At 41.7% G+C, this 20,860-nt stretch overlaps 1 protein-coding gene and 1 non-coding gene across 2 annotated transcripts in view; both read left to right on the forward strand.

Annotated features, from left to right (window-relative positions):
• Positions 1–2,804: 2,804 nt before the first annotated feature.
• Positions 2,805–2,886, forward strand: trnas-aga (transfer RNA serine (anticodon AGA)). Its single transcript has one exon. It is a non-coding gene; the product is annotated as a tRNA-Ser (tRNA).
• Positions 2,887–3,235: 349 nt separating this feature from the next.
• Positions 3,236–20,860, forward strand: part of hs1bp3 (HCLS1 binding protein 3) — a 64,683-nt gene continuing 47,058 nt past the window's right edge. The window contains exons 1-2 of the mRNA XM_078399333.1: positions 3,236–3,264; positions 6,469–6,634. Coding sequence (XP_078255459.1) covers positions 3,239–3,264; positions 6,469–6,634 — 192 coding nt within the window. The 5' untranslated portion in view covers positions 3,236–3,238. The remainder of the gene's footprint in view (positions 3,265–6,468; positions 6,635–20,860) is intronic.

The raw sequence follows: 20,860 nt of genomic DNA on the forward strand, positions 1-20,860 counted from the left end.
CCCATGCAGCCCACTATACCCTGCTTTCATCACCTGGTGGAGAAATGTTTTGTGTTAACAGATCTCATCAGTCTCCAAATCATCTAAGTAGAATCTGTCAGGAATCATAAAATGGATGGTGGTAAGGGTAAATGTAAGAGAGCTAGGACTTTGATTCAGAGACCTCCTGTGTAGTATGCATTACAGGATGTGAGATATTATACATGAATGCTGCCTGGCTCTATTGCTTCTGTAGCAAGAAAAATAAGACATGTATTATTACACAAATTAAGGTTGTCATCACTGGAAGTTAAAGGCTAACATTTATTTCATTGAAGTGTTAACATTATTAATGAAACAGATAGGAAATGAAACTGGAGGAACAAACAATCTGTCGTAGGAACTCAATGGGTCAAGTAGCATCCATGGGGGAGAGACAATAATTATTGATATTTAGGATCGAAATTCTGCACCAGGACTCAAATGGGAATAGCTAGAATTCTTTAACCACAAAGAATATGTGGTCAAAGGGAGGGCAAAAGGGAAATAAAGAAGATGAAGAGCTGGCCTGCATTGAGAGGGCCAAAGGCCCTCCTTTTGTGTCACATAAGAAGAATATTAAAGTCAAAATGTTATACCTAAGAATTACATTAAACATACAACGCAGAACTATTCCGCCTACATAACTAAATCAGAAGCAGGCACAATAACAGGTATGTGGTCTCTTGAGCCTGTTCCACCAACCAGTAAGATCATGGCTGATCTGACCTCTGCTCCAGTTTCAATCTCCTGTCTATCTCCAAAATCCCTCACCCTCCTATTGACAAATTATTTGACTTCCTTGGTCTTGAATATATTCAATAATGCAGCCTCTAGGCCACCCAAGGGTAGAGAATTCCAAAGATTCACAGCTGTTTTATGCTTGTTTTCATACTCCACTGAGGTTTCCTTCCCTTCTTTCTACCTCTTCCCAGCATTTCAAATTACCTTTATATTCCCTTTCCTCTCCTCTCACATACTTGCTTACATTCCCATTTGAAAATTGTGTTTCAAATTCTGACCACATTTTGATTGAAGATTTTTTTCTTAATTCCCAATGGATTCATCAGTTTGATTATGTGGCCCATCACTTTGGATTCTGCTGCGTGGTGGCATTCTCTCTACATCTATAATTTTTAACCCATTCAGAATTTTAAGTCAAGCTGTCTATTCTAAATCATTATCGATCAATGAAACACATTCTTCGTTTCATCACAACCTTTGTAAATCTTTTTTGTTCTTCTACCATAGCTTCTATATTTTTAATTCTTTTATCTTATGTAGCTAATTAATTTAGAGTCATCTATGTTTGACAACACATCATTGATTTTGAAATCTGTGCCTTTGGAAATAAAACTCAGTGCTTCCTTGACTCATCACCATGTGGTGTGATATGGGGAGGAAGGCAGAGTAAAAGTGCAGAACAAATACACTTCCCTCAAAACAGCTGAAATAAATTTAGATGGATGACAAATCATGCCATTTCAAGGAAACCTGCATTTCAAATATGTGCTGAGGCAAATTGCTGGAATTCCAAAGTTTCAAATACCAAGTAATGTTAACTCTTTTTTTCAAGAGATGCGAGGTCACCTGCTCAGTGCTTCCAGTGTTTTTAGGGTTTGTTTAAGTTAACAGTTATTTGATTATGCTCAGAAATTACATGATTAAATCACATGCAGCTTTTGCTAGTATGTGTTTTCTAGGTTTGAATTGAATTATTATGCTGCTTAAGTGTATTTTATTGTGCTGATAAAGCTAACACTTATTGGGAAGCTAAAACGATTTTATTCAATTATAGGGATGATTTAATTGGAAAATGAAAAACTGACGTTTGAAAAAACAAACGCAAAGCTAATTAATACTGTGTCGATCTGGGGTTCTAAAAGAAATGCGAGTCATTTTACGCTAATTGGTGTTTCCATAACACGAATTATAAACAAGGTAAATGATGAATTAGGGAACACCGTTTGTACTGGGCTGAATTGGGTGTAGTGGGATTTTGATCAGGAACTAGAGAATTACTAAAAGGTTATTTTAGAAATTGACAAACAGAAAAAAACTAGAAACGGATTTGCAGATGCTGATTTACCAAGGAAAAATACAAATGCTGGAGTAAGTCAGTGGGTCAGGTAGCATCCCTGGAAAATATGGTGTTGTTTTGGGTCGGGACTTTCTTCAGAAAAATAAAGATGTTTTCTATTTAAACAGTGTAGAGGAAATTTAAAAAAAGTTTCCATCTAAACTGCTCCTCCCCACCCTACAGTCATCAAACACCATAATCTCTAAACAACGTTGACTGCCGCTTACACAATTGACAAGCAGTCGTTTCTATTGACACTTGTGCACGGTAGGTAGTATACAGCCTTTTGTATTTTTAGCTTGCAGTAACAAAAACAAATGTATTGTAATTGAAAAGGCCTTTGGTGTTGAACATATTACGGGAAAAGTAACTTTGTTACTGGGAATCTGCAATTCGACCTTAACCTTCTTTCCCCCACTGACTTTACAACACGAGGTTCCCTAAGGCATTATCGCGTTAAAGGAGAACTAGTATTGTAATAGGATCAAACCAGGAAGTCTTGAAGTTAATCGAATGCACAATTGAGACAAAGCTGAGTTGATCTGAAGTACAATCGAGAGCAGTTCTGCCTGCAATGTCCTAATCCATAATTATGTTGGGGAGCTGTGAGAAAGAGATACAATTAATTCTGAAAAAAATGAAACAAAATATTATCTGACACTGCAGAGCCAGCGGAAGAAGTGTCAATGGCAAGTGTTTTCTTCAAGTAGTCGTGGCCGAGTGGTTAAGGCGATGGACTAGAAATCCATTGGGGTCTCCCCGCGCAGGTTCGAATCCTGCCGACTACGGTTAGTTTTTTTTTTACAGTTACTGATATTTTGCTGAGGAATTAAATGCCAACGTGTTGCAATAAATGGTGACGCTTTCGCGCCCCGAGCCCATTAGTTCTTGATGATTTGGGTTATTTTTTTAATGGATTGCATTGTGTGAAGTGCCTGCCCCTGGCCGGGTGTTGGTTGCTGCCCAGACTGGGCTGAGCTGAGCTGAGTTGGTGCACAGACTGGGCTGGGCTGGGCTTCGCTCGCCGCGTCCCGTGACTCGCACAGGCTGTGGAGCAACTGCAGAACCTATTCCAGCGCCGCCCGTCTCCGGCAGTAACATTATCCCTCCCTCCCATCGTGTCTCCAGTTCACCGCTAACATGTCAGAAGGGTTGATCACATCCAGGTAAGGGCAATGGAGGCGGTGTGTGGTGTAGCCGCACCGACCCCGCCTTTCGCCGAGTCCTCCCTCCACCGCACACAGCCGCCGCCGCCGCTGCATGCAAACCCTTCGTCCTCGCCACTTGTCACAGCTGATCCAGGCTATTGATAAAGCAGTCGGTATTGTGAAGCCTCGATGCAATTTTAATGCACCGTTCAAAGTTCACTCTGGGAGGACAGGGGTTGATGTTTGACATGTATTCGTGAATGCAATGAAGTTGTTTTGCCATTGGACACGGTCACTCCAGTGTACACTCGTCTATTGTGTACACAACAACTGTTTCCTATAATATTCCTGACCATTCGCTAAGGCCAAAGGATGGCCTGTCTTAATTAGAAAAAAATCACATTGTTACCATAGGGGGGCGATCTTCTGGGTTTTGTATTGAGAAAGTTTTACTAATTGAGCATTTACACTGAGTTTTCATGTTGGTGCAAGAATAAACTTGAAATTTTAATCAATCTTCTGAGCCTCAGAAACAGCTTCTTCCCTACAGCCATTCGGCTATTAAACACTATAACCTCAAAGAAGCTCTGAACTACATAGACTATTATTGTTATTGCACTATTATTGTTTGTTTTTTGTGTGTACGTGTACATATATACATGTTTGTATTTGTGAGTATGTGTACATATGCACACTGAACTCGTTTATTATATTGTTTACAGTGTACAATGTTTACATATTCTGTTGTGCTGCTGCAAGTAAGAATTTCATTGTTCTATCTGGAACATTTGACAATAAAACACTCGACTCTTGAGCTGTCTCTGGAACAAATAAGGTGTGAGATTCCTTGCAATCCCATTTTAGTCTGGGTTTGCATGGTTTAACAGTGGTCCTATTGCTGTGCCTAGTTTGCATGTTTGAGTTTAGTTTATTGTCATGTGTACCGAGGTACAGTGAAAGACTTTTGTTGCGTGCCAACCAGTCAGCAACAATACATGATTACAATTGAGCCATCCACAATGTACAGAAACTTGATAAAGAGAATAACGTGAATAAAGTTTAGTTAGAGATACAGCATGGAAACGGGTCCTTCGGCCCACTGAGTCCACACTGACCAGCGATTCCCATACTACCCTACACACACTAGGGGCAATTTTACATTTTATACCAAGCCAATTAACCTACAAACCTGTACATCTTTGGAGAGTGGGAGGAAAGCGAAGATCTCGGAGAAAACCCATGCAGCTCAAGGTGAGAACGTACAAACTCCGTACAGACAAGCACCCATAGTCAGGATCAAACCCAGGTCTCTAGCACTGTAAGGCAGTAGCTCCACCACTACACCATCGTCTGGAGGGTCTCCAGTGAGGTAGATAGTACTTCAGGACTGCCCTCTGGTTGTGGGAAGGATGGTTCAGTTGCCTGATAACAGCTGGGAAGAAACTGTCCCTCAATCTGGACGGGTGCGATTTCACACTTCCGTACCTCTTGCCTGATGGGAGAGGAGAGAAGAGGGTGTGACTCATCCTTGATTATGTTGGTCGCCTTACTGAGGCAGTGTGAAGTGTAAATGGAGTCGATGGAATGGAGGTTTGTTTGTGTCATGGTCTGGGCCGTGTCCACAATTCTCTGCAAATTCTTGCAGTCTTGTATGGAGCTGTTCCCGAACCATGCTGTGACGCGCCCCAATAAAATGCTTTATTGCGCCTGCCACCCCTATGCTGACTGAATAGAAAAATGACAATCTAGATCTCAAATTAAGCTCCTAGTCCCCCAAACAGCAGTGATCCCTGTCCTGTATGAATCAGAGATGTGGATGACCTACAGAATGCAAATTCTGGAGAAGTGCCACCTGTACTTTCTCTGCAAAATCCTCTAAATCCATTGGCAAGGCAATGTCAGTATCCTCCTCAGGCCAGTGTTTAAAGCAACACAGATCAGATTAAGATCAACCACATGGACCACATCAAGCTTGTACCTGACAACAGGTTCATTACAAATACACTGTACTCTGAAGGTGGTTGTTGCAGGAAGTTTCCAGGAGTCAGAAAAAAAATACTGTAAGAACATTTTCAAAGTCCCCTTAAAAAATTGCAAATATTTTCATGGCCACGGTTTGTAATTGCTCAGAATTGAGCAGAAACATGCAGGAAGGGACTGTACATTTGGAATCTATGGTGGAGCACAGGAAGGCCATGTGCAAGTGGTATTTCCATTGACTCCATTTATATCTCGCGCTGCCTCGGCATGGCTGGCAGCATAATAAAGGACGGGTCACACGCTGGCCACTCCCTCATCTCTCCTCTCCCATTGGGCAAAAGGTATAGAAGTGTGAAAATGCATACCTCCAGATTCAGGGACAGTTTCTTCCCAGCTATTATCAGGCAACTGAATCATCCCACCCCAACCAGAGAGGCAATCCTGAAGTACTATCTTCCTTATTGGTGACCTTTGGACTATCTTTGATCGGTCTTTGCTGGCTTTACCTTGCACTAAATGCTATTCTCTTCTCATGTATCCATACATTGTAAATGGCTTGATTGTAATCATGTATTGTCTTTCCGCTGACTGGTTTGCACGCAACAAAAGCTTTTCACTGTACACAAGACAATAAACTAAACAGGGAATGCACACAATCTCAAAATGTCTTCCCAGCCAACTTGCCAAGCACCAGCTGCCCTCTATATGCTCGAGTCTGTGGATCCTGCATTGGACAGCACAACAGAACCCATAGAATTGAATGCAAATCCTTCTCAACAACACAATTATTACCATCTGTTTAGATTGGGATAATAATATTCAGCATAAAACTGTCTAAGGCAATGAAGAGATTGCACTTTTCACAAATAAAGAGACTATTAATCTTTTGGCAGTATAACTTTTTTGATGTTTGGGTGTAATTTTTTTCTTAAAACATCAGGTGCAGGGATGATGAATTTTCACCCGCACAGTTTATTGCTGTGAGTTTAGATGTTAAGATAAAATTTGAATTTAATGCTACAGTCTACATCTTTTGTTGAAATCTGGAAAAAGTGCTATTTTAAACAACCAAAGTGAAGCATATTGTATGCCCTTCTGTGATGCTTAACAGCTCAACTTTGTATTGAAATTGTTTGAGCAGTGTAATAGGAGGAACACACAGTATATCTGGAGCCTTTTAAAAATGATGTTCCTAATGTTTTTGACAATGAATCCTTAATTGTAATTTTATCCTCATTGTAGAACAATCCAGAATGTGACTACTGGAATAGACCTGTCGGTCCCAGACTATCAGGAGATCCATGGAAAAATGATGTCTGGCCATGTTGAGTATCAGATTGTTGTGGTCACTCATCTGGCCTCCTTCAAGTCTGCAAAGCACAAGACTAAAGATGTTGTTCAGTTTGTGGTAAGTGACAAAAGAAAAATTCACAACACATCTGCTCTGATATTTGATTTAGGTGTGGAATAGACATACAATGCTTGGATAACTCAGTGGTTCAGGCAGCATTTCTGAAGAAAAGGAATAGGTGACGTCACGTTTAGGGTCGAGATTCGATCCTGAAATGTCACCTATTCCTTTTCTCCAGAGATGCCACCTGACTTGCTAAGTTACTCCAAGATTTTGTTTCTGACTTCATTATAAACAAGCATCTGCAGTTCCTTCCCACACATTAATTGTGGAACGATCAGGTAAACAAAAACAGACATTTTCATTAAAGGGAAAAGGAGTTTAAATGGTTCTAACACTATTTGCCCTGGTCCGCATAGGTTATACGAGTAGCTTGACTGTTGCCACACCATATGGCATAGGTTTACTCAACTTCCCTGGAGTCTTGGAATTTTACAGTGATGTACTCAAATGTCTTATGTTTTCATTAAAATAGTCCCTAACTCATAGTACTAGGTTATTCTTTATGATGTAAGTGTTTTCAACTGTGCCAGAGGCTTACGGAAATGGGGAAACTAGCAAGGAAGTGATGCTGAAGCCAAAGTCAGGTCATGATCTTATGATATAACAGAACCATCTATGTTAGCACCAGAAGTAACCAAAAGGTTTGAGAAGGGCAAAGCTGTCGATGTTGTCTATATGGACTTCGACAAAGCCTTTGATAAGATGCTGCTTTGGAAAGCTAGATGCCATGGGGTCCAGGAAGGGCTAGCTTACTGGACAGAGAATTGGCTTTATGGAAGGAAGCAGAGGGTGATAGCAGAGGGTTGCTTTTCAGACTGGAGGCTTGTGACTGATGCAAAGCCTTGTGGATCAGTGCTGGACCCATTGCTGTTTGTGGTTTATATCAATGATTTGGATGAGAATGTACAAGGTATGATTAGTAAGTTTGCAGAAGACACAAAAGTGGGTGGTATTGTAGATAGCAATGATGGTTATCAAAAATTACAGCAGGGTCTTGCTGAGTTGGACTAGTGGGCGGTGGAATGGCTGATCACGTTTAATGCAAATAAGTGTGAGGTGTTGCATTTTGGGAAGACTTCAAAGTGAATGGCAAGGCACTGGAGAGTGTTGTAGTGCAGAGGGATCTAGGAAAGCAGGTACATAGTTTGCTGAAAATTGCATCATGGTTAGATAGGGTGGTCAAGAAGGCTTTCGGTACTTTGGCCTTTATCAGTCAGGATATTGAGTATAGAAGATAGATGTTATGTTATGTTCTATAGATGTTATGTTACCGTTATACAAGACACTGATGAGGGCAGTGTCATGTTCAGTTTTGGTTACCCTGCTTCAGGAAGGATGTAGTTAAGCTGGAAGGAGTGCAGAGAAGATTTAGAGGATGTTGCCAAGACTTGAGGGGCTGAGCTACAGGGGCAATTTGAACAGGCCAGGACTTTGTTTTCTGGAGCGCAGGAGGGTCCTGGGTGATCTTATAGAGGTGTATGAGATGTATAGAGGCATATAAGGTAATGAGGGGAAAAGATAGGGTGAATACAGAGTCTTTTACCCAGAGTGGGGGAATAAAGTAAAAAGGACATTAGTTTAAATTGAGAGGGGAAAGATTTAATAGGAATCTGAGGAGCAGGGTTTTTTTCACACAAAGTATATGGAATGAGCTGACAGTGGAGGTAGTTGAGGCAGGTACTACAACAACATTTAAAAGATATTTGGGCAGGTACGTGAATAAGAAAGGTTTAGAGTGACACAAACTAAATTTCGGGTAGGAGTGAAGAGTGTAGATGGGGCATCTTGGTCGACATAGGTAAGTTGGACCAAAGGGCCTGTTTTCATTACTTTGACTGACTAACATACACTCTTCCTCCTATTTGCTATGTTCTTAGAGTTTGTCATGGAGTCATAGATTCTTACAAAACAGAAATAGGTTTGTTAACCCACTATGCCCATGCTAACCATTCAATATCTATCTATAGTAAATTTTGAAGAATGTGAGATAGATTTAGTGTTAAACTATTGTGGGTGTGGGGAAATTGCTTCCTTTGTTAATTCCGATAAGATTTATGTTTCATTTAAATATGGTAAATATAAGGTTTTGGCACTGCTCTGAAAGTCAAGGGGCAAGTAAAGGCTATGTTATTCACAGTAGGAGAAATGGGTCACAGAGCTATCCTGGAGTGCACTAGTTACTCCATGCGCCACCTGATGGTTGTGTTCTGTCAGCTGTTACATTTGCTTTACCTGCAGAGTCCTGTAACACAGGATGAAATTATTGGACACTTAGTGCAAGTACGTGCTCTTTGAAAGACAAGCACGATTAGTCCCGCCATTTCTTGGCTCAGCACATCTTTATTTTTTAAATGTAGTTAGTTAATCAATTAGGCGGACAAAATGTGTATCCCTCCCCCATCCAAGTCGCACTAGCTTCTCGCTTTCACCCTACAAACAGCTAAGAATGGCCTGTTTCCTTTATCATCTTTACTTTTTTGCACATATTTTATTCATTGATCTTTATCTCTCCATGCCATCATCTATATCTCTCGTTTCCCTTATCCCTAACCAGTCTGAAGAAGGGTCTTGACCCAAAATGTCACCCATTCCTTCTCTCCAGAGATGCTGCCTGTCCCACTGAGTTACTCCAGCTTTTTGTGTCTGTCTTTAGTTATTCAATTATATTTTTTACAAGCCACTATTGAATCCTTCTTCACATTTGTGTCCGTGCATTTGAAATCAAAACCAAATGCTTCTGTCCTCTCCTTTGTAGGTCTTTTGCGTGTTATGGTACGTCTATGCCCTCTGGCTCTCCTGCCATGGGAACCAGTTTCTCTCTTTGCATTTTGTTAGATGTTTTCATGACTGACTAATTTTATCTCATCTTCCTTTTATTTTCCATGTACAAAAATATAGTAAAAGCTTTGTTTTGGCCATTATCTAGGCACGTCATACCATCCTTAATTACATCAAGGAAATGCAAGAGAAAAAAAGAGATATAATGCAAAATATAGTGTTACAACTGCAGAAAGTAAGGTTAAAAAATACAATGGGCCCAACGAGGTAGAATGGGAGATCAGGAATTCAACCATTCAAGAGTCTAATTAAAGTGGGAGAGAAGCTGGTGACTGGAATCGGGTGACATTGCTTTCAAACTTTTGTATGTTCTGTCTAATGGGATAGGAGAGAAGAGGCTGCTTTATCGATGAAGCATTGAGTGTCAGACTGATGGGTGGTTTGCTTAATGGACTATATTCACAATTCTCATGCTGTACCAAGCTGTGATGCATCCAGATAGGATGCTTTCTATGGTGCTTCTGTAGAAATTGGCATGTCCTTTGAGACATGCCAAATTTACTCAGCCTTCTGAGGAATTGGAGGCATGTGCTTTCTCGGCCGTCGTGCGAATGAAGCACAGCAATTTGCTGCTGATATATGTACATCTACGATCTTGAAACTCTTGACCATCTCCACCACTTATACAGACAGAGGTATGTAGTCCACCACGCTTCCCAAAGTCGACGAGCCACTCCTTCACTTTGCTGATGTTGAGGGAAAGGTTGTTGTCTTGAAACCATGTTACCAAGCTCTCTGCCTCCTTCCTATACTCCGTTTGTCGTTTGAGATCTGGTTCACTATGGTGGTGCCATCTGCATTTGTAAACGGAGTTAGAGCAGAATTGTTGTGAATGTATAGGGAGTATACAGTCGTGAATGTATAGGGAGTTTCGGAGGGGGCTAAGAACACATTTTTGCGGGTACCTGTGCTGAGAATTATCATGGAGGAGATGTCGGGTATCCTTATTGCATCCGTGGGTCAGGAAGTAAAAGATCCAGTTACAAGCAGAGGATGCAGAGTCCAAGGTCCAGAATTTGGTACAAATTATTGTATTGAAGGCAGTGCTTTAGTCACTAAATAGAAGTGTATTAGCCAGATGTTCCAGGGATGTGTGTTGGGCTAGGGGGATGGTATTTGCCCTGGACCTGTTATTGCGGTAGGTAAATTGCTGTGGATCAAGGCTGTCTTGGAAGCAGTATGTCCAATTTCTCGAAGGACATCACTATCATTAAAGTCAGCGCTACCTGGCTGTAATCATTAAGGCATGATGTGCTGTTTTTTGAATATAGGCATAAAATGCTGGAATAACTCAGCGGGTCAGGCAGCATCTCTGGAGAAAAGCAATAGTGGGGTACCGCAAGGCTCAGTGCTGGGACCCCAGTTATTTACAGTGTATATTAATGACTTGGACGAGGGAATTGAATGCAACATCTCTAAGTTTGCGGATGACACGAAGCTGGGTGGCAGTGTTAGCTGCGAGGAGGATGCTAGGAGGCTGCAGAGTGACTTGGATAGATTAGGCGAGTGGGCAAATGCATGGCAGATGCAATATAATGTGGATAAATGTGAGGTTATCCACTTTGGCGGGAAGAACAGGAAAGCAGAGTATTACCTGAATGGTGACCGATTAGAAGAAGGGGAGATGCAATGTGACCTGGGTGTCATGGTGCACCAGTCATTGAAAGCAAGCATGCAGGTGCAGCAGGCAGTGAAGAAAGCGAATGGTATGTTGGCATTCATAGCAAGAGGATTTGAGTTTAGGAGCAGGGAGGTTCTACTGCAGTTGTACAGGGCATTGGTGAGACTGCACCTGGAGTATTGTGTGTAGTTTTGGTCTCCTAATCTGAGGAAAGACGTTCTTGCCTTAGAGGGAGTACAGAGAAGGTTCACCAGATTGATCCCTGGGATGGCGGGACTTTCATATGAAGAAAGACTGGATAGACTAGGCTTGTACTCGCTGGAATTTAGAAGACTGAGGGGGGATCTTATAGAAACATATAAAATTCTTAAGGGGTTGGAGAGGCTAGATGCGGGAAGATTGTTCCCGATGTTGGGGAGTCCAAAACCAGGGGTCACAGCTTAAGGATAAGGGGGAAGTCTTTTAGGACCGAGATGAGAAAACATTTCTTCACACAGAGAGTGGTGAGTCTGTGGAATTCTCTGCCACAGAAGGTAGTTGAGGCCAGTTCATTGGCTATATTTAAGAGGGAGTTGGATGTGGCCCTTGTGGCTAAAGGGATCAGGGGGTATGGAGAGAAGGTAGGTACAGGTTACTGAGCTGGATGATCAGCCATGATCATATTGAATGGCGGTGCAGGCTCGAAGGGCCGAATGGCCTACTCCTGCACCTATTTTCTGTTTCTATGTTTCTAATAGGTGCTGTTTGGGTCAAGACCCTTCTTCAGATTCCTTATCTTGTTTTTCTTTGGCTCTGGGATGCTAGTGGGCTTCAGGAGGGGCTGGAACCTAAGATTGCAGTAGGGAGGGGCTAAAGGTTTTTAGTGATACGTTCAGGTTCTGAGGACATCGCTAGGGACTCCATCCCGGCCAGTCATTTTTGTGAGTTTACTGTCAGGAAGGCCAGAATCCTATGTCTGTGATGGTGACCATAGGTACAGGTGCATCCAAGGCAGGGGATGCCATTCCACTGACCTGTTCAAAATGAGGATTGAATCATTACGTTCATCAGTGTGGGTCACACTGTTGCCAGGAATTATGCCTGACTTTGCTTTGTTGCCTGTTATAGCATGCCGCAGTCAAATGATTGGGCATCCTTTGCAAAGTCATCAGGAATGCTAAACAACAATACCAGATCAAGCTAAAGTCCCAAAGCCACTGGACGCTAGTCGTTAAGGCATGAGGTCTTGCTTTTCTTCGGCACTGGGATGGTTGTGATCTTCTTGAAGCAGGCGGATACCTCAGAATGGAATAGGGAGAGATTAAAGATGTTCGTGAATAGTTGGTCCTTTCAGCCTCTAAGGATGCGTGCCAGTTGCTTTCCGTGGGGGTGATCTGACTTCTGCGTCAGTGACCCTGGGAAGAGACACATTCAAATGTGATGGGACGGATGTCATTGCCCCGTTGGGCTTCTCTGCATAGAAAGCATTAAGTTCAGGTTATTAAGCAACTTGAGTGGCATTACCCTTCAGTACATTTTAATGATTTGCATTAACTGAAAAAACATTTGTAGTCGGGCCACAAGGGGGCAGAGGTTGCCAACAATTTACCCACTTCTCAATACATTGGCGGTTTTGTACTTCAGCAGGTCTATTGATGTCTTGGACTGATGTAATATTTTTACTCTGCACTGATCAAGTTAATTTGATTTAAATTCTCAAGCAAGTTTATTAAAGAAAAGTGAAATGCCTAGCTGCCTGGCCAAATCGTTAGATTTTGTGAGATGATGTTTGTATTTCTTGCATTGACTTACTCTTTTAAAATAAGAGCCAAGAGTGCTTTATTGTCATATGCACCGAAACGGAACAATGAAATTCTTACTTAATCAAATCAAAAATAAACTCGATTGACTTTTAATCTGAACAATCCCTGTCAAGATTGTCGACCTGATTCCCAAACTCTATATACCAAAGAACAAACTTGATAAATGAGCAATTTACTTTTGTTCATTCACAGTCGCAATTAGATTATTTTTGAAGTGTCATTGTCTCCATTATTTAATTCAAACTGTAAGGTGTCTTTATATTAAAAGCTGGAGAGTTTAAGATTTCTGATAGCTTTGTGTGAATCATGCTTTCTTATTTCACTTCTCAGTGGCCTACTTTATTTTTGCAAATTTATGCTCCTTTATTCAAGAACCATCCTTCAGAATAAATAGTTTCAAATTGTGTGGCTAATCATGGTTGCAATGCCATCTATAAATTTGCAATAGACACCACTGGGTTTGGCCAAATAATGAAAAACAATGTGTAGGAAGGAACTGTAGATGCTGGTCTAAACCGAAGATAGACACAAAAAGCTGGAGTAACTCAGCAGGACAGGCAGCATGTCACACACACACCCTCCAGAGAAGCTGCCTGTCCCACTGAGTTATTCCAGCTTTTTGTGTCTATCTTCACGAAAAACAATGATGGGTCAACATACAGGAAACCAAGTGCCCTTTTTCATTGATGGGTCAGTAGTGGATATAATTAGCAGCTTCAAAATCGAAGGGCATTAACATCTCACGTGATCTGTCCTAGGCCCAGCACATAGATGTAAATGTGAAGAGGGCAGCCAGATCCTCTACTTTCTTAGAAGTTTAAAGAGCTTTGGCACGTCACTGAATACGCTAACAAACTCTACGTAGTTACTGGTTGCATTCTACATTGATTTCATCATGATCATTCCAATGCACTGGAACTGGAGAAGCTGCAGTGAATGATGAACTTAGTCCAATTTATCAAGGTACAGTTTATCCCTCCATCGAAAGCATTTACATGGAATGTTGCTTCAAGAAGGCAGCATCTACCATCAAGGATCCCCATTATCCAGGCCGTGCTCTCTTCTTGCTGCTACAGAAGTTACAGAAGCCTGAAGGTTCAGGAACAGCTACTTTCCCACAACCATCACATACTTGAAGCAGCTCTCATAGCCCTAATCCCATTTCAACACAAGAACATTATGGCCCACCTCTTGCCGTAGGTGGACTTCTTTATTTCCACACTGTGTTTTGCATTAATGTCTTGTATTGTTTTACACAACTCTTATGTTTAGAAATTGTTTAGTTTAGTTTAGAGATACAGTGCGGATACAGGTCCTTCGGCCCACCGAGTCTGCACCGACCAGCGATCCCCCACATTAACACAAACCAACGCACGCTAGGGACAATTACACTTATACAAACCCAAGCCAATTAACCTACAAACCCATACGTCTTTGGAGTGTGGGAGGAAACCGAAGCTCTCGGAGAAAATCCCCGTGATCACGGGGAGAAAGTAGAAACTCCGTACAGACAGCACCCATAGTCCGGATCGAACCCGGGTCTCCGGCGCTGTAAGGCAGCAACACTACCTCCGCCCCAAATTGTGTGTGTCATTTATGTATAATTTATGTTTCTGTGTTTTGTCTGAGTCTGTCCTTGAGATTGCTACAAGTAAAATTTTGATTGTACCTGTACTCGCCATCTTGTGCATATAACACCCAACTCAACTTGACTTGACTATCTACTCCATCAGCGCACCTATAAGAATACCATTATCCATGCCCACCACACACCCTCTCCCCCCACCTTCTAATACTCAGGAGATGCAACCAACAACATTTTTCATATTTCAACCTTTTAAAATCTTGATTCGCTCTTTCTCTCTGGTGTGTGTGCAGTAGGCCACCCTTGATGAGGGTGACCTGCTGCACACACACGCCATATTCCAGTGGTGCAGTATTTGATGAGTTTGACTAAGTTGCAACCGAAATACAGTTTTGTATTTTAACCTCATTCTTATGTAGCTGTCCGTCCCAACAGTGCTCTTTGCATTACGATTACTCCCTGAACATTGAAGCAATGTGGAACCAGATCCTTCGGCACGCTGACAATCAACCATGCATTTACACTAATCTTGTGTTTATCCCATTATTTCATTTCCCCCTGAAACTGAAACCCTACATCCTCGTCAACTTCCCCAAGATTCCACCACTTAACTACACCCTAGTGATAATATACCGTGGCCAATTAAAAAAAAATTAAAAATGGTATGATTTTGGGTTGTGGGCGGAAACTGGATCATGAGGAGGAAACTCACACATTTACAAAGTGAACTTGTAAACTCCACACAGAGAGCACAAGGTCCGATTTGAATCTGGGTCTCTGGCCCTGTGAGGCAGTAGCTGTGTTAGTTGAACCTGTTGTATGTAGGTGAACATCTATTTTATTTTTCTTTGATAAACTGCAGTTTGAATCCTAACATAAACATTCTTGATTAAAATGAGACCAAATTCAGATACATATCAATGTTCAGTAGTAGATAGTTAATAGAGGGAAAAAAATAGTACCGTGTGGTGTTTTGTAAAAAATGTGACATCGCTCTCAGTTTTTAATTTTGACTGCGAACCTCTTATATCAAGAAAAAATGCCTTATGATTTTTATCCTGTTATTAATGATGGTTAATGATGTTAGTGTGAGCAGTGTTGCTGGAGAGTAGAGACATAAGGAACTGCTGATGCTGGTTTACAAAAAAAAGACACAAAGTGCTGGCGTAACTCAGTGAATTGGGCAACATCTCTGGAGAACATAGAAGATGTTTTGGGACAGAACCTTTCAGACTGATTGTGGGTGGGTGGGGGAAGAAAGCTGGTAGAGAGATGGGGGCATGACAAAACCTGGCAAGTGAATGGTAGATGCAGGTGAGGGGGATTTATTGATAAGCAGATGGTTGGATAAAGGCCAGAGATCAAAAAACAAAAAGTGTGAGATGTGGTGCTAATTACAAAGCAGAGGAAAGAAATTCGGTGGAAGGGGATGGTGGAGGAGGAGAAACGGAAGTGAATCCAGTTGAGGCACAAGGAAGGGGAATGAGGGGAGGGGTTAGGGATGGAAAGGGGGTGGGGGTTAGTTATCTAAAATTGGCAAATTCAATGTTCCTACCATTAGTTTGTAAGCAACCCAAGCACAATACGAGGTGCTATTCTTCCAGTTTACATGTGGCTTCACTCTGGGTATGGAGGAGGCTCTGGACCAAAAGGTTAGTGTGGGAATGGGAAGGGGAGCTAAAATGGTTAGCAACCGGGAGACCCCACAGGCATTGGCAGACCCTGCCAGGGAGTATGTGTTTTTATCTGAACATTGCTAACTGTTTATATTTTCCATCCTGTTCTACTAATCACCCATTGTGCAATGGCAGCTTTAACAATACAATCATGTTGAAAAAGTCAAGACATATATATGGTGCTCTAAAGCAATTATTAGTATATTTTAGGTTTAAGAGCAGTATATCTATTTCCTCTATAAGATAGTGTGTACAATTCTGGGTGTGACATTAAGATAGTCATTGTTTACATTGTGCTCAATGAATCTGTGTCATAATTATTTAGATTTTGATTTTTTTTTAGATTTAGAGATACAGAGTGGAAACAGGCCCTTCGTGCCGCCCAGCGATCCCTGCACATTAACACTATCCTACACACACTAGGGACATTGTTTACATTTACCCAGTCAATTAACCTACATACCTGTAGGTCTTTGGAGTGTGGGAGGAAACCGAAGATCTCGGAGAAAACCCACGCAGGTCACGGGGAGAACATACAAACTCCGTACAGACGGCGCCCGTAGTCAGGATCGAACCTGAGTCTCCGGCGCTGCATTCGCTGTAAGGCAGCAACTCTACCGCTGCGCCACCGTGCCGCCCTAATCACAGAGGCAAGAGCTAAACAGTTGTAACTTAAATAGTTTGAATCATTTGTTTTCAGCTATTGAATACTGGTAAAGATACTGGTATCTTTATCCCTTTTTAAAGAAAAACAAATTCCTTAAAGATATGAAATGAAGTCATATCTTAAAATGTTGCATAGGACTAGGATTTGGTTCAAATTTCCTGTTGCACAGGGTTAGAGTGTTTCTAAGTGTATGTTCATGCGTGTGTGAGAGAGGGAGAAATGACACACTCCAGCACATTGAATTCCATCTGTAAATGTTTTGCCTGTTTATGCCCGTCTAACCACCCATTCTCATCTAACTGTTGCTTAACTTACTGTTATCTGCAGTTGCTTTTTGCCGTTGTATTTGCTTTTTGACATAGTCCAGTCAAATTATGTATGAAATGCAACAAAATGTTTCAGGCTAATGTTGCTTGGATTCTATTTGCACACGTACGATATGAAACTTAACTAATCTTATTTAGATTTATTTGAAAAGATAAAAGTGCTGGAGTAACTCAGCAGGTCTGGCAGCATCTCTGGAAAACACTGACAAGTGACATTTCAGGTCAGGACCCTTCAAACTTTTTTGTGTACTTTTATGAACCAGCATCTGTCATTCCTTAAATCTAGATTTTTTGGTACTTTTCCTAGGTCCAAAATAATTTAAAGATCTTAACAGATTGCTTTTTTTTTGTGCCTGGAAGCATGGTAGCAACGTGGGGATAATTGACTTTGAGCAGAACTGAAGGCTTGAGATACCACTCCATGCTTTATTGGTCTCCATAATACAACAGAGCATTGCAGCATTGGACAGAGCAAGCAATTATCAGTATGGATTGAGCAAACTGGGGCTCTACAGGGAAAAAAATATTTTTTTTAAGCTAAAGGTCATGAAAGTATTTGATAGAATGGATTTTAAGGAATTGGACCCCTGAAAGCAGATCTTAAACAGTAAAGATGAAGAAAAAATGAGTTGAAGTGGAATTGCATTTGAGAAACGAGTACAACAGATTAATTCCCTCATAAGAGTGGGTAAAACAAAGGCAGCATAAGAATTCATTCAAACAGTGAGATAAGAGAATGGGATGTGGTATTGACCAGTTGGCCCCAGTGGAATCTTTGTGCTTTGGCACATAGAAGCTTTATGGGCAAGAAAGCATGAATAGAATCTTGAAAGGTACGATGGAGGGAGATGGGGCAGTGTTTGTGAGGAAGGTCACTAGAAGAGACCACAGTGGGTTTGCGGTTCAGAGACAGAAGGTGCACAGTATGGCATGTCTGATGTGGCTTGGGGAGGGAAGTGAGTCTGAAGGGGAATGTGGTGGAGAGTTCAGGCTTCCTGTCCACCACCTTCTAGTTTTCACTCCCTGTATCCTAGGTTCTTAGCTCAGGTAATGCAAAAGGAGACTTGGGCATGATTCTGAACCTGTGCAGCATTAATTTTAACGCCACCCGCCAAGTTGTGGTTTCAGGTGTTGTAGGTTTCACCTGGGGTACAACACTTGTATCTGTGCAGTGGGGTGAGTTGGTGCTATGTGTAATGTCAGAAAGTATTAGCTATAATGGGGTGAACGAGAGCTGCGAGAGGGCCCGTACACTGGACCAGGCCGGCCGGTTTGTTACCATAAGAGGAAAAAAAAGGGTCATCAGTGATTCAGACAATCGCAACATGTGTTTCATATGGTTCTACTAACATAGCTGAATTTCACAAGGCAAATTAAGGCAGCAACGTCAAACAAAATGTGATTTGCCGTGAGCAGCAATTTGGCTGATTGACCATCACTAGGTTCTAAGGAGCTCTCAAAGCTAAAACTTACTTTTCGAGCTGCAACATAGAAACAGACACTTCGGCCAACAATGTCCACACCAACCATCTGGTCATTTGGGTCTCCTCAGCCTTTTGAGGAAGGAGTGCGATTGTTGTGGTTTCTTGACCATAGTGTGAATGTGGTTGGACAAGGACACATCTTTGGTGATATTTACAGCTACGAACCTAAAGCTCTCGGCCCTCACCATTTCAGCACTGTTGTAATTGTAATTAATTTATTAGCCAAATATGTAAAAACATACAAGGAATTTGATTTGCCATACAGTCATAACAAAAAAGCAACAAGACACACAATTACATAAAAGTTGACGTAAACATCCACCACAAAGGCTCCCCCACATTCCTCACTATGATGGAAGGCAATAAAGTCTTATCTTCTTTCCTCCTTATTCTCCTGCAGTCGGGGCAGTCAAACCATCCGCTGTCGGGGCGATCGAAGCTCCCGCAGCCGGCGATCGAAGCTCCTGCGATCGGGGCGGTTGAAGCTCCTGTGGCTTGGAGCTCTGGAAGTCGGTCCCTAACCAAGGGACCGCGAGCTGCACGACGTTAATAACCGCAAGCTCCGGCGGTTGGAGCTCCCGAAGTTGATCCCCAGCAAGAGGCCACCAGCTCCACGATGTTAGACAGCTGTGCAGAAGGAGATACGATACATAAAAGTTGCATCTCTGTTGAGGAAATGGTCAAAAAAAGTTTCCCCTCGCCTCCCACATAATGCAAAACTAAAGATACACTAAAACATACATTTAACAATAGACTAAAAACAACAAAAGAAGAAAAGGACGAGGCAGACTGTTGGCAAGGCTGCTCTTGTACAGCGCCACTTGTTGGGTGAATAGTTTTACACTTGGGGACCTTAGTGGAGATGAAGGATAAAATATTGCGAAGTGGGGGATATGATGCATGGCGACTGGGGGAAAAATGCATGTCACTTAAGTTATAAGTAAACTTATGCTTCTGATGTTAAAACAAACAAAACAAATGTAAAAATCAACTCCGAACCAATAAGTGCCCCTTTAAGAATATGGAAGCTTTCCTGCTTCACGCTGATGTTTGCGTGACTCTGTGTATTTATCTCCTTATGTCATCTTATTAGGATTGTTTTTTGAAGGACTGCCAACCTTTCTTGCCAAGTCCTGAGGAAATTCTCTGAAAGATTGCACATGCTGTTTTCGCACCTGGCTGTAAAATATTTGCACCCATGCGCAAAATTACCTTCATTATTCCCTGGACAACAAGATTTTCGGGGTAAAGGGATACTTCCATCATTAATTTCCCACCCTCCAGTAACCTGCTAATCTGATGTTTTGAAAAGTGTGCAATCCTGGTGAATAATTTATCGATCAAGTGGTCAGTGTGTTAATCGTGTGATTTTAAAAAATGCCTTTGTAGTTATAGGAAGCACAATGGCAATTATAGTAATTTAAATAAGTTGTTAAATGAATAAAAAATACTTTCTCTCCTCTGGGAGAGATTGGAACAAGAAACTTTAACTTTAAAACTAGTGCCAGGGCATTGAAGTTAAGAAGCATTTCTTCACATGGTAGGTAGTGGAAATCTGGAACTTTGATGCTGGAAACAGCTGTGCAATTTTGCATACAAACAGATAAATTAGTAGCAGAATTTGGCTATACAGCCTCGATAGTTGACTCTGCCATTGAATTGGAATAGGTTATGATCTGATTGTAACTTCAACTCACCATTTTTACCTATCCCAAGCAACATCTGAACCCCTTGCCTACCAACGCCTGCCTGCCTCTGCCTTTAAACCTATTCCATGACTCTGCTTCCACTAACTTTGGTGAAAGAGCATATTGGCTGGTTGCATCACGGCCTGGTATGGCGACGCGACCATCCTGGAACGAAGAAGATTACAGACAGTGGTGGACATCACCTGGTCCATCACATGTACTAACTTCCCCACGACAGATGGTATCTCTCGCAAGTGCTGTCTCAAAAAGGTCCACACTACCCTGGTCATGCTCTCATTTCACTTCCACCGTCGAGAAAAAGTTACAGGACTCGGAAAACCATGACCACTAGGTTCTAGATAACTTTCTTCCAAACAACTATCAGGCTCATGAACACTACACGACACTAACCTATCAACTATATGCTCTCTTTGGTTGTAAAAACGGCTTTGAGCTCTTTTTGTGTGAGTTCTGGAGTTATTTATTGAAATTTAGTTTATTATATATTATCCATGAGTAATGTGTTACACACC

Source organism: Rhinoraja longicauda, chromosome 5 (genome assembly GCF_053455715.1).
Source record: "Rhinoraja longicauda isolate Sanriku21f chromosome 5, sRhiLon1.1, whole genome shotgun sequence".
Lineage (NCBI taxonomy): Eukaryota > Metazoa > Chordata > Chondrichthyes > Rajiformes > Arhynchobatidae > Rhinoraja > Rhinoraja longicauda.